General features: G+C 44.4%; 1 protein-coding gene across 1 annotated transcript in view; it reads right to left on the reverse strand.

The window, feature by feature from the left end:
• Positions 1–16,476, reverse strand: part of TMEM165 (transmembrane protein 165) — a 49,727-nt gene extending 33,251 nt beyond the window's left edge. Inside the window, exons 1-4 of the mRNA XM_029587511.1 lie at positions 15,984–16,476; positions 8,898–9,129; positions 6,964–7,139; positions 6,407–6,589 (exon numbers count right to left, since the gene is read on the reverse strand). Coding sequence (XP_029443371.1) covers positions 6,407–6,589; positions 6,964–7,139; positions 8,898–9,129; positions 15,984–16,148 — 756 coding nt within the window. The 5' untranslated portion in view covers positions 16,149–16,476. The remainder of the gene's footprint in view (positions 1–6,406; positions 6,590–6,963; positions 7,140–8,897; positions 9,130–15,983) is intronic.
• Between the last annotated feature and the right edge of the window lie 895 nt (positions 16,477–17,371).

Consider the following 17,371-nt stretch of genomic DNA (forward strand, 5'->3'; position numbering starts at 1 on the left):
ATCAGAATACTAATGGATTTTAGGGTACCTCCATAAACCTTTTGAAAAAGAAACACTTCCATACATGTTGAAGTCAGAGAAACTTGGTGTTGCAAGAACTTAACCCCCTAAGTTCCAACCAAACTATTTAAAATCTAACTAAACATTTATTTTATAAATCTAATTAATCTTTGATTTATAATTGTATGCTCTTCTGTGTTTTACAATTCTTTTACAATTATACTGCAGAAGCTATTGCCAACAGAAACACTGGGCAGCTGCCTAGTGCTTCCACCAGCCCTGCTCAAATGTGGCCTTCAGGTAGCAGAACTCTTCCAGGTAGTGAGAATGCAGCAGTTGTGCTTCCTTCTTCCTGCCCATGCAGGCTGGAAGAGGCAGTAGTGTTCCATAGGCCCGCACGGGCAGAGAGAAACAGGAAGCATCAACATGCAGACAAGAAAAGCCCAGATTTCAGAGCAGCATATACCAGGTCCATGGCCGTGGAGGCAGCGGCACAGCGTGTGCTCCAACAACAGGAACGAGGATTCCCGATGCTGCGTGGGCCCAAAGAGGAGGCTGCTGCTGCCGCGAGCGTGAACATGAGAATGAGAATGCGAGCGCATGCATTTATGAGAGCACATGAGCAAGTGCAAGAGTATGTGAGCATAAAAACGCAAGTACTCAAGTGAGCACGAGCGTAAGAACAAGTGTGTGAGCATGCAAGAAAGACTGTGTGTGAGATTAAGCAAGTGAGAGAAAGATAGAGTTTGTCGCTTCCTCCGGCTGCAACCCTCTAATCCACAATCTCAGAGTAATAGAAAATTAAAAAAAATTTCCCAGGTATAGTGAGCAGAGGATTTTTTATTCTTATTAGTTTTAATTATTGGGCATTATTTGATGTGTGTTGCTCTGAATTTCTGAACATTTCAATGTAAGTTTTTTAATTATTGGATGTTATTCTATGAATCAGCTTTTTGGAAATATTTTGTTAGTATGTTTTACTATTATGAAACTTTATATTTCTTGATTTGTTTTAGGTTTTCAGAGGAAGGTGGCACTTCTGTTTTCCCACTGTTGCAACTGCATACAGAATCTGGCTTGTTAACATTTCCAGATCAGTTTTTATCTGTACATTTTTTACTTATACTTAATGTTCTGTATTTGGTGATGGTCTAGCCATGTTTTGCACGTATAACTGAAGCGAGTTATTCTGCTAGCATGTAGTTTCTGTGTAGGGATCTATAGCAGCTTGGCTTGTTGCGTCTTCCTACTGGGAGGTGTATTAGTTTTTAGTGCCAATGTTGTCTTTCCATAGGGAGGGTTGTTACTGTTTGAGTGCTAGCAGTTAGTGCTGTTTTGGCATGGGAGGTTTACTATATTATAACTGTAATCAGTTTAACCATGGCTTTCTGAAGGCCAAACCCACACCCAGATTTCAAGTGTCTTTCTCTTCATTCAGCCAGACCAAGCCAAACACATGGGTTATGTCCACCAACCAACAGATAGAGGCAGATATTAACAGGCTTGCTATTGTTACCTTACACAGACTCCCTTGCTGCCCTCAGCCTGCAAGTACTGTCTCCAGTAGATGCTAGGCAAGCATGTCCCATGCTCTGAGATGAGGCCTAGTTAGGCTGTTTGAAAAAGGACTGGATTGGAAGGGTAGCTCCTGCAATGCAAGCCTTGTGCGTCTTCCTTCAGTTGTACATGGTTTTAGACCAAGGGGCCTCAAAGGGTTTGGTTTGGGCTCCACATTTCATTCTGTGTTGCTCAGTTTCCTCCCTCTTCTCTAACTGGACCACCTCAAAAAAAAAAAAAAAAAAGAAAGGATAGAAATCTGGGTTGTTTCTGATTCATGCTCTGTCTTGTTAATTTTCATAAAGAAAAAAAAAACCCCAGTTTTTGCACAGGACAGTGTTTCCTTTCGGGAAGTTTGGTGTTCAGCAGTGCTTCAGTCAGCATCGAAGTAAAAAAAAAACAAAAACACACCCTTCTCTTTTTTCACATTCCAGAAGTTGGGATGCCACAGCCTGCCCTGATCTTGCATGATGAGATCTGGGGAAGTCCCCAGACAGATCAGTTTCCGGATGGATAACTCCCGCAGGAGTGGAAACCAGACCCGACTCGGCCAATGAGGAGCTATGAGGATCATAGTCCCTCTGTCCTCGTGAAGCTTCAAAAACGTCTTTGCCACTAAGGGAATTGAAGGATATGCATACAGAAGACCCGCGCCCCAATGATGGGACAGGGTGTCTGAGGCTGGTTTGCCGTCTGACCTGGATAGAGAACAGAACAGAGGTATCTTCCTGTTGCACGGGGATGCAAACAGCTCTACATCCAGGCTCCCCCAGAGGCAGAATATCTGATGCGCTACCTCCTGGGTCCAGGGACCACTCATGGGGGAGGAAGGCTCAACTCAGTCTGTCCACCACCACATTCTCCATCCTGGCCAAGTACATGACCCTGAGCACCATCCCGTGAGACAAGGCCCTTGACCAGATCTGGACTGCTTCCCGATACAGGAGATACCATCTCGCACCTCCCTGCTTGTTGACATACCACATAGCTACTTAGTTGTTTGTCTGGATCAGGACAACCTTGTTGGACAGCCGATCTCTGAAAGCCTATAGAGCATACCTGATTGCACAAAGCTCCAGGAAGTTAATTTGACAAGAACATTCCTGAGTGGACCACAGGCCCTAGGGTACCTAGCCCATCTACATCAGCTCCCCACCCCAGCATAGACGCATCTGTGGTTAGCACAATTTTAATAGGGAGACTCCGAAAGGAAATCCCCCTTTCTGATTGGAAAGTACCCCCCACTAGGTCAAGGAGTCCCTGACCGACAGGATGACTTGGATGTAATTCTGGAGGCTCTGAGTGGCTGTGACCTCAGGATCCATTGGGCTCTATCCATATGCAAGCGTACCAAGGGAATGACATGGACAGACGTGGCCATATGGCCCAATTGCCTTAACATGTGCCAGGCTGATACCCGCTGGTTCTATTGAACTTCTGCTGCAACGGTCACCAAGGCAATGGTCTTCTGGCGTGGCAGAAAGGCCTTGGCCTGAGCTGTATCTACCAGGACTCCGATGAAGTCCAATTGAGGTGACGGACTGAGATGGGACTTTGGGTAATTGAAAACAAACTCTAGTGACTCCACCCGAATGGTCTAGCGCATGGAACTGGTAGCCCCTGCCCGAGATGTGCTCTTGACCAGCCAATCATCCAGATACGGTAAAACATGCACTCCCAGTCTGAGGATGTGCGCCACCACCACGTCCAGACATTCTGTGAAGACCCATGGAGCAGACGAGAGCCCAAAAAGTAACACTCTGTACTGGAAGTGCTATGTTCCCATGACAAAAATCAGAGATACTTCCTGTTACCGGGGCAGATCTCGATATGGGTGTATGCGTCCTATAGGATGAGGAAGCATAGCCAGTCCACTTTTTGCAAAAGGAGAATCAAGATGCCCAGGGAACATAAGAAATTGCATGCTGGATCAGACCAAGGGTCCATCATGCCCAGCATCCTGTTTCCAACAGAGGCCAAACAAGGCCACAAGAACCTGGCAATTACCCAAACACTAAGAAGATCCCATGCTACTGATGCAATTAATAGCAGTGGCTATTCCCCAAGTAAAACTTGATTAATAGCTGTTAATGGACTTCTCCTCCAAGAACTTATCCAAACCTTTTTTGAACCCAGCTACACTAACTGCACTAACCACATCCTCTGGCAACAAATTCCAGAGTTTTATTGTGCATTGAGTGAAAAAGAATTTTCTCCGATTAGTCTTAAATGTGCTACTTGCTAACTTCATGGAATGCCCCCTAGTCCTTCTATTATTTGAGAGTATAAATAACCGATTCACATCTACTCGTTCTAGACCTCTCATGATAAAGACCTCTATCATATCTTCCCTCAGCCGTCTCTTCTCCAAGTTGAACAGCCCTAACCTCTTCAGCCTTTCCTCACAGGGGAGCTGTTCCATCCCCCCCATCTTGAACTTTTTTTTTCTTAGAAACTTGTTGAAGGTCCTCAGGTCTAGGATGGGATCAGTCCTATTTATCTCTTTGAAATCAGAAAGTACCTGGAGTAAAATCCCCACTCTCTTTGCCCTGGTGGTATGGACACGACCACTCTGGCCGATAAGAGAGAGAGGAGAGCTCTGTTTGTAGAAACTCCTGATGTGCTACTGGCCCCCAATATAGGCACAGAGAGCAATGTGGTGGGACACCCAATAAATGTAACTGGTACCCTTAGCAGATGATGGACAAAGCCCATTGGTCCGAGGTTACATTAGACCACTGGTTCACAAAGAACCGCAGCCTGGTCCACTGTCTTACGTTTCCCTTAAAGCCTAGTCAAAACCCCATCCCTAGAGTTGACAGAGTGGCTGGATGGGGCTTGGGAGCTCTGATGGTGTTGACGGGATCAGGGAGGCAGAGGACAGTACTTCCTTTGGTGGAAAAAAAAGAGAGAGAGACTTACTTGCCTCCGGCCTCAACAGACTCCTGGAGGAGGAGGACGGGTCCGGAGTACTGGCGAAGAGTTGTTGGAGGGATTCATGATGGTCCTGGAGTTGGGCCACAGCGTCCCTCATCCTATCTCCGAAGAGATTTTCTCTCCAGTACACAGCACGTGAGCGAGTTATTCCTGTACTTCTGGTGGGAGATCCAAGGCCCAAGCCATGCCATTCTGCGGGCGCCGATTCCTGCCGCAAAGACTCTTGATGCAGTCTCAAGAACTTAGTAGGTCACACGTATCTCATGTTTCCTGCACTCCAACCCCTTGTGCACCAGCAACACAAGGGTGTTTTGCTGCTGCTAAGGTAGCTGCTCAGCCACTTCCTGTACCTGCTTCCAGATGTCCCGCGAGCATTGGCACATGTAGAGCTGGTAGGCAGCAATGCGGGCAATAATCCTGGTGCCTTGGAATATCTTCCTCCCAAGAGCATCCATCACTCTGTGGTCCTTCCCCAAGGGTGCCGGGGAATGGGTCCGAGATCGCTTGGCCCTCTTGAGGGCGGATTCGACCACAGACGACTGGTGAGGCAGCTGATGCTTATTGAATCTGGCAGCCTGGCTGGACTCAGGGAAAGGAAATTATCAGGTAAGAACATTTCTGCTTTCTTAACAATGGAAAGCACTGTGAAGGGATGTTCCCAAATCCTCAACAGCAACTCCTTAAGGATCTTGTGCACCGGAACCACCACAATCTCCTTAGGAGGCTCCACAAACTGAAGGATCTCAAGCATTTTGTGCCTGCTATCCTCATCCTCCTCTCTCAAAAGCTGGAAAGGGATGGCCTCCGCCATCACCCTCACAAACACTGTGAAGGTTAATCCCTCATGCGGAGACTTCCTTCGCTCATCTGGAGGAGAAGAATTTGACGGGAGACCATCTGAATAGTCAGAGGAGGACTCAGTTTGATCATCCCCCAAGAGGTCATAGGGACCCTCCATCCTCACTGTATGCCACAGGGGATGGGGCCCTAGGTGCTTGGCCTATGTCCAGAGGTGCAGGCACAGACAAAACTGGATGGGGGACTATAGGCTTCAGCGTGTCCACCAGCCTCGGCTAACTGCCTTAACCACATCCTCTGGTAATGACTTCTAGAGCTTAATTGTATGTTGAGTGAAAAAGAATTTTCTCTGATTTGTTTTAAATGTACTACTTGCTAACTTCCTGAATGAGTGCCCTCTAGTCCTTGTATAATCTGAAAGAGTAAATAACCAATTCCCATTTACCTATCTTAGTTCTCTCATAATTTTATAGACCTCTATCATATCCCCCCTCAGCTGTCTTTTCTCAAAGTATGTTATTCTTAGCTTGTTACAGGATACTGGCAGACTGAAGGCAACACAGGAGCCTATGTAATGTGACATCAGCAAGCCTGATAATCTCTGCCACCATCTGCTGCTTGGTATACATAACTCATGTGTTTGGTTTGGTTGGACTCAGGGAAAGGAAATTAACAGGTAAGAAAATTTCTCCTTCTGCAAGGTTTTCTAGTTGGAACTACATTAGTGCATGTAGATATAATATACATGTTATGATATATTCTGAGGTAAAAATCTTCTCATAAAATCTATTATAAATGCATCTTTAATTATGTATGGGAAGGTCGAGGAAAGAAGCCAAGTGGAAGTCTGTAAGATTTGCCTAGGGCCCTAATACCCTTGCACCAGCCCTGGCTGAAATACACCCACAGAAACTGAGAAAGTCCTGCCTATTCAGATCAAACAATTCAACACCTACCAATCCATGGCTCCTTTCTAACAAAGCCACTGTGTTCCCTCTACCTCTCTAGCAACCATTTTACAATGCTTCTTCTGTTTTGCTACAACAAATCCACTTTATAAATCAAATACTTGAGCCCCGTTCCCACAGGACTTTGCTGCACAGATTTCACTTACCTCTCTAGCTGCCAAAACAATTGTTGTGAGTTGAGAGCGATCGCCCCATTCTGCCAAGAATGTTAAAGTAAAAGCCTGCACAAATATTGGAGAAATAAAATGCAGCCACCTCTTCTTAGGTACAGCTGGTCCCACTCCTACTTCCACATCTGTTGGGCCATTTAGCAGTTTGGACCGTTGGAGCTGCAGATGAAGATCAACCATAAATTAGGAGAATCCTAGGAATAAACAATGTTTGAACCAATACTACCTCCATGACAAATTTCATCCAGAGGGGGACAGAGATAGGCAATTCAAAAACATCACTACTTCACCAAGGCCAATGAGACCTTTATGAGCAAAGAATCTCTCTCACAAGTATGCCCAACACTCTTCACACCAATAGGTGACCGTCTATGAACGAAAAAGCAGATTCACCTCCCTCTTCCCTAACCATAAGAGGTCAGCAGAAGTGCGGTACTCGCCTGAATCCTTCCACCTGGACTGCGAGTGCTCCAGCAGCCATTGCACCCTGAAACACATCAAATGAGCTGCATGGCTGGGCAGCTGAGACTTACTTCCTCATCTTTTCTCTTTATTTCTGCTTGAACTTCCTCCAGCTCCTCTTGACCCTCGTCAGGGCTCATCTTTAAGCCCTCGCGGAGCATTCTGATACCAAATATCGCAAACAATGCTGTTGACACATAATATGTGTACACTCTGGGGATAACTGTTGTGGCATAGCCAAATAAAACTAGAAGAAAACAAAATTAGAGCAGGTCATTACAGACTCTGAAAAAAAAAGAGTGTAAGAAGAAGGCAAAGTGCATAACTACATCTGAAGGAGTTAAATCAGTGTTACACACACTGGAATTTAGCAAAAATGTTTACTGCATAGCAACCTGCTGGCTAAGTGAAAGGTTTTATGACAACTTAGCAAAATGGGCACCTGCCCAACAAATTCCACTGCTTACCTACATTTAGTGTTGAGTACATTGTGGCCCCAAAACATTTCTCCAACTGCAGCACTGCCTGCTACTGATATGATAATAAAGGAGGCAGCAACCCCAGTAGAATATCATCATCATGTACAGAAAACTGCAAAATGTGCCACATTTGCTAGCAGGGAAATTTCATCACTTATTCAGCAACTGCGTACTGCTTCCCCTCCTAAAGCAGTGCAGGTTTATTAACACAAGCTCTGAGGCTGCTGGACAAATTTGCACTCTCCCAACAAAAAAGATATACATCTTGACTCTAGGCATTACATTACTACTTTTCATCTTACATAAGCAATCCTGGTTACTCTGCTGACGTTCCTGGCCAGCAGTACTTGGGGAAGCATAACTCTGTGGTTAGATTTGCACCAACAGTGTTCTCCAGTTATAAAAAAAAACCCAAAACAAACACTTATCTACACTTCCCCTCTAGCACACAGCAGAAAAATCTTTTATAGCAATTTGCCATTGGCTACTGTATCCTACTTCCAGAACAGCCAGTCACTAAAGCTACAACCCCAATCCATTCCCCAATAAGAAGATCCAGCACTGGGTGCCAAAGACATGCAGGGGCAGCAAAAACCTCCAGGTGCCATCTAATCCCTTTTAGGTCATGGCACCACAATACAGAAGGTAATGGATGAAGGAGGAAGCTGGGTATGGGTGGGAAGGAAATAGGATTCTGGTCAGGTAGGGGGGATGGAAAGAGAGGATGCTGGACACTGCAAAAAAGGGGATAAAACGTAAGGTTATGCTGCTGTGCTGAGCAGGGATGGACGACTTGGCAAAGAATGAAAAGGATGCTGAAAGGGGAAGAGAGAGAGTGCTGTGCCAGAGCAGCCAACAGGCAGGTGTATAAGAGGGAGATCACAAAATTGAAGGTTCACCTAGGGTGCTTAATACCTTTGCACTGGCTCTAGTGGCTCCTATTCTGTGAAGCTGGAGACATAATCCAACACCAGCTCCTGTTCCAGGAGACCAGATCTGCCAAAGAGAATGTTTCCTACAAGCAGACTCCAATCCAGTACCAGAAGGCAAAATCCCCAGATGCCTAGTAAATACTCCAAATAGACAGAGGCAGTCTGTGCCAACAGTGAAAAGTTAAGGTTTCCCCTCTATAAAAAAGTGTCTGAAAAGAGAGTAGGCCTGCCTATTTATATAAATAACAGAAAATGGTCTCCAGAGGAAGATTTTGCCAGTTCATATACAAATAAAGCCTCAAAAGTCTAAGTAAATATTGCTCTTCTTGAATCACAAAGGATTATTTATAAAATCTGAAGTTTTTATGTCGCTAAATTTCCCTAACTGGAAAAATGGCCAGGGGAACAGTTTGGGGCTCAGATGTGGCCACTGAGCAACAGTGTCTGCTGCAGATTAGGATTAAATAATGTGAAAGCGGATTAACTTTCTGTATTTTGCAGTTGCTACCTTACAGGCTGTTAATCTCAGCAAAGCTTCATCTACATGCCTGAAATACAGCGAGAAAAAATTTTCAGGCTGTAAAATGAACTCACCGGATAAGCATGTCATAAGTCCCAGGGCAAGCATAGCCCCAGCCAGCACAGTGAGACGGTTATAACGCATTGCCATGATCGCAGCGATAAAAAAAGTCTTGTCGCCCAATTCTGACACAATGATGACTGATATTGCAGCCACAAAGGCATGGATAAATCCCAAATTATCCTTGGCTGTAGAGTCCGCATATCCAGAGTGCATTGGAGAAATCTGTGTTGGCACTTTCTGCAACTATTAAAATAAGTAAAGGATTAGTAATGACAATGTTGGGTATATTATGGCAGAAAGTTTCCAATAAAGTACAGTCAGAAGGAAAAATTTCCCAACAACAATGTAAGGCAATGCAGGACTGCATAGGAGAGCTCCGAGTGATTACATGATTGCACACATGGATGCATTTGCTTAACCTTCAACACCCAAAAATACAACAGTTGTGTGACTGCCCTTATAAGATGTGATTTTCTCCTTGGAAACTATTTTACAGGAGAGCATAAAAGTACGAGACTGCATGCCTGAGGCAATATCAATCACACACACATCTGAGGACCTCCAGCCTGCACTCCGATATAGGGACATCAAACAAGCATCACACAGATATGGAATCCCACACTTTATCAAAAGGCAAAGCACTTTAACACATGGAATATGTGGCAAGAAACTGCTCAACAGTGTGGGGATAGAGAATGACAGGGAAAAAAAGAGTGAGAAGGGTAAAGGATGGGATGGAAACAGATGGAAAGTATGTGTTAGTTCAGAAAATGAAGCAGAAGTTAAAAGGCAGATCAGATATCACCATCATCCCAACAATCTACTTAATTCCTCATATAACTATAGCAAGATCATTTTCAATTCACAGCCTGTACAAGTGCTCTTGTGCCACAGGCTCCCACATCATTTGAAAGAAACGAAAGCAAAGAAAGCCTGCATGAGAGTATTAAAGACTGATGTAATAAGGTGTGCTGGGTTGTGAACACAATTTCACTCCCTATGCAGCAACGAGTTTAGTGCACAAAAAATCTAGAGGTCTATATTCAAACACAGTCCGGATAGCAAAGTCAGCGGGATTAACTTATCCGGCTAACATTGGAGGCAATTTCAACAGGGCAGCCACACTTTTGAATATAGCTGGCTATCTTAATTAGTTAGCCAGCTAACTTTAGGTCAGCTCTTTAACTCGACCAGACTTAGCCGGCAAAGTCATCCAGCTAACTGATTGGAGTTAGCCAGTTCACTTAGCCAGCTAACTCAACTCCTCCCAGTTATGCCCCTGCAACACCTTAATTTATTGAGCAAAATTCTATTACATTATCCATCTAAATAGCTTTTGAATATGGGCCTCATGCAGTCTTATTCTGGGTTGTGTTCTAAGTTTGCACGTCTCCATTCAAATCCCATGTTAGTCAAGGCACTGGCTATTACTCCCCAGTGCAGAGAGATGCTTAGGTTTTACTCATGTTTTCTTAATGTTGGGAATTTAACATCTGGTCAACGGTGATGTTAATTTTCTGGGGTCAGTGTTAGTCTATGGGGTTTACCTATACTCGGCATCTTTGCACGGATAACATGTTTAGCCATGTAAAAATAGGGTTTGATTATTGTCCCCTGTGAACATAGCAAGAAGTATGTATGCAGGATGACAGCATTCATACTTTTTAAATGTGGCGGAAGTGATCGAGAAAAGGATAGTAGACGTAGGAATTTCATTTTAAAGTTGCTGTGCTTACTCCTGGGCTCCAAGTGGTTAGAGCAGAGGGCTACGAAACAGGGAAGCCAGGGTTCAAATCCCACTGTTGTTCCTAGTGACCTTGGGCAGTTCACTTCACTGTCCACTGCCTTGGGTACAGATTGGGATAGAGAAATAATCTCCAGTACCTGAATATAATCTGCTTTGAAGTGGCCAAAAGGCATCATATAAATTACTTAAATAAATACATACTTTCTGCAAGGAAAGAGACCACTGTTCTCCCACCTGCCAGATTTTCAAATGGAAATTTCACAGGTAGTTTCCCTTTGAAAACATTGGAAAACTCCATAGAGAGCCTTCTTATTGCCCATCTCATGAGTAATTAACTCAAGTCCTACATATACAACAGAGAGAGAAAGGCAGCTCTTTCTCCCAAAGAGATATATTAAGGGGCTGATTCATTGTGGTTTTTTACCCATTGTGCATGTATGGATCAGACCCTACGGAGGAAGAGAGGTTCAATGGGAGACCTGCAAGAAGCAGGTTGCAATAGTCTAAGTAGGAGGTGATGAAAAAAGTGGATAAAGGTTTAATAGCATGTTCAGAAATGAAGAGTGATTTTGGAAGTTATTTTTCCTACAGATACAAAATAGGAAAAACCCTTCAGTATGTCAGACACATCAGAAAGCACTTTCTTGATGCTGTCTTTAAAACAGTTAGTAGTAAAGAAGAGAGGGGAAAGGCTCTTATTTAAAAGCAACTGATCTTTTCACTCAAACCATTACAGCAAGACTTCCTAATCCAAATGAAACCACAAAACCTTTACTTGAGGTCACAAGGGCTGTGAAGCCAGCATGCACTCACAGGCCCTTCCCTTACATGAGTTTTATGGTAAGAAAAAGCCTTGCATGAGGAGAGATCGGGCTGTTGCAGGACTTGTGAGTTTGCGCTTGGCTCAGAGGCCCAAAATGTTCATTATTAATGTCGCTGTCATTTACAAATCACAGTCAGGCTCAGGACCAGCCATGAGGGGTGGAGATGCACTGCTTCTCTCCTCTCACCCACCACTGAACTTAACCAATAGAAAAAAGTTGCCCCTTCCCACCAGTTATTATCCACAGTTAGCCAGAGGCCCAAAAGAAAATGCTACCACTGACCACGAAGAGGGAGATGTTCAGAAGAGGGGCTGTTTGAAAGGAGGAATCAGATGCAAGAGAAATGTGAAGGTTGGATCAGCTGGCAAGGGTTTCAGAAGGTGGAGAGAGTATGTAAGTGGAAGGTGAAAGGGGAAAATAACAAGATTGACTGGAGGATGTAAAAGAATGGGTGGAAGGGGGGAGCTTGCCGTGCCGTGCAGGGCGTCTGTCAGGCCAGGAAACACCTACCAGCTGTGAGGACCGACCCGAGGGGGAGGAGCCAGACGCGCCTTAAAACCGGCGCGAGTGCGGCGCCACCAAAGCCGTGCGCACCTAAGGGGTGCGCACGGCTTGGTCCGGCTTAGTCCGGATTGGACGGACTAACAGAGGAAGCCCTGCAGACGGACTCCAATGACTGGGATCAAGGAAAATAAAGGTACAGAAAACGTGTATTTTCTCAGTTAGAATTCTGGTATAAATTTTCTTTAAGTATTATTATGCCAGCTAAACGAAAAGGCAAAGTGAGGGTTTTCCCCTCAGAACCTTTACCTTCATTACTTCAACTTGAGATAGATCGTTTTATGCAGCAGTTAGGAAAAGAGGGTTCCGGTGAGTCCTTTGGGAGCTCCTCGAAAGGAGAACAGGAGACTCCCCAGGATGAGATTTCCCTCAGTCCTGATTACAGACCGCCTCCACCTCAAAGCGATCCAGAAGGAGGTGCAGTAATTTTGCCCACTGATAAAGTGGTGCAAAATGTAACATCTGAGGAAGTTGTTCCGGGACAAAGCTCAGTGATGAATTCCACTGAGCCTGCCTCCATTGGAGGAGAAGAAACAGCTATATTGTCTACAGGTTTACATCTGAACTTCCCCCAAACTGAGAACCCTGTGGATAGACTTTCTTTAACAACTAGGCCAGAGACGGTCACATTAGGGGCTATTTGGGACCTGGTAAGTGGTTTGAATGCCACTGTAAATAGGTTGGAGGGGAAAATAGATTCGGTATCCTCTAATTTACAACAACAATTATATGGTACACAAAGACAAGTTACTGAAATGTCAACAAGAGTAGATGAAGTTGAAAATAATATAAGAACTGTGCAGTCTGTTAATAATTTAGTTGTAAAGGACCAGATTGCATGTTTAAAGCGTTTGGAAATCCTTGAAAATAATATGAGACAATTAAATGTAAGGATTGTAAATTTTCCTAAAATAGCGGGAGAAATCCCATTTACGTCCCTGAAAAGATTTTTCACTGAGGTTCTGGGATTTACAGAAAATAGTATTCCATCAATTAATTCTTACTTTTTTGTAAAGAAAAGAACCTCAGATCCTGTTGTATCAATACCTAGTAATTTAACAAGTTTTTTAGAAAACTCTACCTTACAGGTAATAGAACGAAGTACATTGATTGTTTCTTTAATTACTACAGCTGATGTGAGTAATTTAATGAAAGTTTACTTTCAGAAATTTCCTGTTAATTATTGTGGTCAAGATGTAAAAATTTTCCCGGACCTGGCTCCCTCTACACGTATTAAAAGAAAAGAATTTCTGGCATTAAGATCAAGGGTAACTGCACTAGGGTTTTCCTATATGCTCAGATACCCTTGTCGATGTATAATTAAGCGGGGAAATGAAACTTTTATCTTCTCCCAATTAGAACATCTAACCCAATTTGTAGAGGCTAGAGAGCCAACTGCCTCTTCCCCAATAATACCCTGAAGTATCAGGCATTTTGTAATGAAACTGCAATAACTGTACCATATGTAATAGAAATTAGTTTATCCTATTTAATCTCCTAAATAATGATTTCCATTGATCCCAGGTTTAAATTCCTTTAAATTATCACTAAAATAAGTTATACAAAAGAGTGGTTTTGCAACATTTGCTGTACGATTATGGTGTATATTTTTCAGTTAAAATTTTTTTCTTTGGAAATCTAAACAGTATTGTCAAATGTTGAAATAAGGACTGAAAAAATTTACTGTATATCTGTCGTAATGTATCATGACATGAAAATTGAGAAATAAAGAATTAAAAAAAAAAGAATGGGTGGAAGGAAAGAGATGAGAGACGGAGGGAGTGACAGCGGTTCAGCTGAAAGTAAAAAGGGCTGGAGGGGGTGACAGAATAAACTAGGAAGGTGAGAGGGGGGGGGATCATCAGCAGAAGAGGTTAAGGGGGTGGATACTGAGAGAGAAGATCAACTGGAGACAGCAGATTTTGTTTAGTTTGTTTTCTTAATCATTTTTATAATTAGTAAATCAAAGCGATGCACAATATATTAAATTTGTAGCAAAAAAACACACAAAGGAACTAAAACCAATCACTTACATTGAATATAATTAAAAATACATAACAAAACATTTAAAAACAAACTAAATTAGTTTCATAAACTATATACATAAAAATAGAGCATTAAAACTGAAGTTAAAATAATAAAACTTAATAAAATGTAGTAAAACATATCTACAATTAGGTTAAATCAGGTTATATTTATGAAGCCCCTTTTTTTGGAAGTAGTAACTCCCATCAGGGAACACAACTAATTTATATCTTCAGGGACTTCTCTGGCTAGCAAATTGCATCCCATGATTAACTATTAATCCCTAGGGGGGGGGGGGGGTTCTTTTTATGTGGAGCAGCTCTCACTTTTGGCCCAGATGATGTTATGCTGCTCCCAGTGTGTGTATACTATAGGTGCTTCTCAGGAAGTGAGAGGCTGTAATCGCTAGACAGGACTAGACTCTGGGTGTTAAATAAAAGTTTACCATTTGGTAATCATACATTAAAGTCCATTGTCCAGAAGTGTGAGTTTACATCGAATGGTGCATTAATTACTTTCCTCTGTAGGTAGGTGTCCTTTATTCAGGCCTCTGGGTAGAGCTCATAGTGATATTTCATGTGCAAACTCTCCCAATGGGAATCCTAGTGGAGGGGTCCCCAACTTTACTGCAAAAATCCAACTTTAGTTCATCTTCTTCCTTGGACACCCAGCCCGTCCTGGTCCCTTGGTGTTTGTGTGGAAATCCAGTTGGGGGTCTCCCAATCTTGGTCTTCCATCCTCAGTTTATTGATATTTCTGGGGGACTTCTCTTGGGGGAAAGCCAGTGGGATCAGGCTAATTCTCAGCACTGCAATCCCAGTGGGGAAGGGGGATCCAAAAGCCTCCCCACTCTACTCAAGTCCAAAAAATGTCTGCCTTCACTGTCTCTTGTAGTAGGATCCATCACTGGGGTTCGCCCACCTAGGGTTTAGAGTAGGCTCACAGGTCCCCTGTAGATACCCTTTTGCCCCAAAAGGGTATCAGGCTTAAAATGTATCTCTGTAAATTGCTAGAAGGACCCTCCAGTAGGGCATGCCCGATGAGTTATCACTTCTAAATGAAACTCCATTTGGGTGAATCTGAGAGACCTCACCAGAGTGTAAAACTTAGGACATCCTTACTGTTCAAAGGCTTCCTCAAACTGATTCCAAAGTGTCTTAAAATGGCTGGGCTAAACAGTGTTCAGGCATCCAATCCAAACCCCCAACATGGGAAGGACTCAGGAGTATGGATGGTTGCTTCTAAAGTGTGTTCTAATACAGAGACAGTGATATCTGGTGGCCAGACCCGGGATGGGGGAGGGGAAGGGGCAGCACCTGCCACATTTTAAAGATTTGGATAAATAGCCATGCCTTCATGCATTTCCTAAAATTGGGACAATCCTTCCCAAATTGAACAGGTAGAGAGAGGGGATCAGTTAGAGTTGTGTAGTGCTATAGAAATGTTAAAGAGGAGGAGGAGTAGTAGTAGTAGGGGGTGGGTGAGATGGAAGTGATTGTTTAGTGGGGGGGGGGGGGACAGTCCACCTCCTAACTTGTTTTCGTTGTCATCTAGAGCTCATGTGAATTTTCAAGTGCTAAACTAAGGATATATTGATTAAAAGTTTGGGATGCCCTGCATTACAGATTTCTGGAATGATTATCCTGATTTCGGGAGACCACTAACCAATATAGTAAAGCTAGCTTTAAGACAAAGTATTAACATCTGAGTAATACCGGAAGCTAGGTTCCCTTTCAGATGATATGCTAAAGATTAAAATCTCAACAAACCAGCTTCCTTACAATGAAGCCCGTGATGGGGGTGAACAGAAAATGTTCTGCTCTGCACCCTGAAAAGCAGTCTGGCAGCAGGAAAAGAACAACGTTTGGGCAAAAGGGCGAGCTGTGGTCGCCCCTGCCACAGGTGGCTTATACCAACACGAGATGACACTATCCTCTTACCTCGGCTCTGGCCGGAGCAGGCGGCGGGGCCTTGTTCTTGCCCTCATCCTCTTCCTGGATAGCGCACACTCCACCAAGAAAAGCTGAGAGCTGGAAGAGGAGGAACACGAGAAGAAGAGCACCCCGAGCGTCCTGCGCAACCCCGCCGAAGCCCCGCAGCCACATCGCCCGGCCTGAGGAGGAAGAAAGCAGCACCGTGGCCGGTCCCGGATGTAGCGCGTCAGCACAAGGAAGAGCAGGAGCGGTGTTTTACTGCCAAATTGGACTGCTTTTTTAATTTACAGGCGGGTGTTTCTCCTGCACGTCTCTTTCCCTTCTTCCTTCTACATTGAGCTCTGCCCGACCAGACGCCGGGGGAGGGGAGGGGGGAATCGGTGTTCCGTGTATGCGCACCAGCACTGAGAAGTCACAAGCTGCCCGCCGGCATCCTACTGCCGCTTCCGTTTCCTCGGTGCTTCATGCTGCGCATGCTCGGTGCCAGTTCACCAGTGCCCGGACTTGCCGGGAGGTAGAAAACGAGCAAGCTTTGTGTTCTGCAACAGCACTGGACGCAGACAAAACAATTTTGAGAGTGATAAATAGTTAACCAGCTTTACTGCAGATAGTATTATTTTTTTATTGCGTGATTATATTGTAACATGGTGCAAATATGCGGGCCGTTCTGCCGGAACCATGTTCGCGAGGGTAGGAGCGGGCAGCTGAATGAGGGCGGGCTGTTGACTTGAGACCGGTCAGAGATGGAAGGCCCGAGGCGTTGGTTAAGGGCTGGGCTGGGAGAGCAGTGGAATCAGGAGCTGCTCTGAGTGCTAGGGCCTGGCGGGGACTTAATTCTTGCCTTCACCATGAGCCCAATCGCTGAAACTGATGGGCTGCTGGCTTGTGGTTGCCATGGGAACGGGAAAACCGAGTTTCCCCACTGTGGCTGTCGAATCCAGAGGCGCTGGAGCACTGGTGTCATCCGAATGCGCCCGGTTCTAGCGCTGAAACGTTCCGTTTTCTTCACCGACGCAATAAGGTGCGTTCAGTTGAACGTGCATTTTGTGCAGGTGCTTTACCCGCAGAAAACGTGTGGGTAAAACTGCATTGGTCTTTGGGCCCTGGTATGGAAATCGTATGCAAATGAGGGCATGGGCTATTCCCTCCCAATACAAAGAGATATGCTGGAAGAGCTCCCATTTTTCTAGCGCTGGAAATGTATGTCCTAGTCAGACGTGAAGTAAACTTTTCAAAGCTAGGAAAATGTCCGAAGTTTCCCTACTTTAAGGCAGTCAGTCATAGTGTGCGAGGGGATCAGGCTCTCAGGCTTCTCACTCCCTACCGCCTTCACTAGGAGCAAGAATTTATAAGAACATGCCATACTGGGTCAGACCAAGGGTCCAGCATCCTGT

Source organism: Rhinatrema bivittatum, chromosome 1 (assembly GCF_901001135.1).
Source record: "Rhinatrema bivittatum chromosome 1, aRhiBiv1.1, whole genome shotgun sequence".
Lineage (NCBI taxonomy): Eukaryota > Metazoa > Chordata > Amphibia > Gymnophiona > Rhinatrematidae > Rhinatrema > Rhinatrema bivittatum.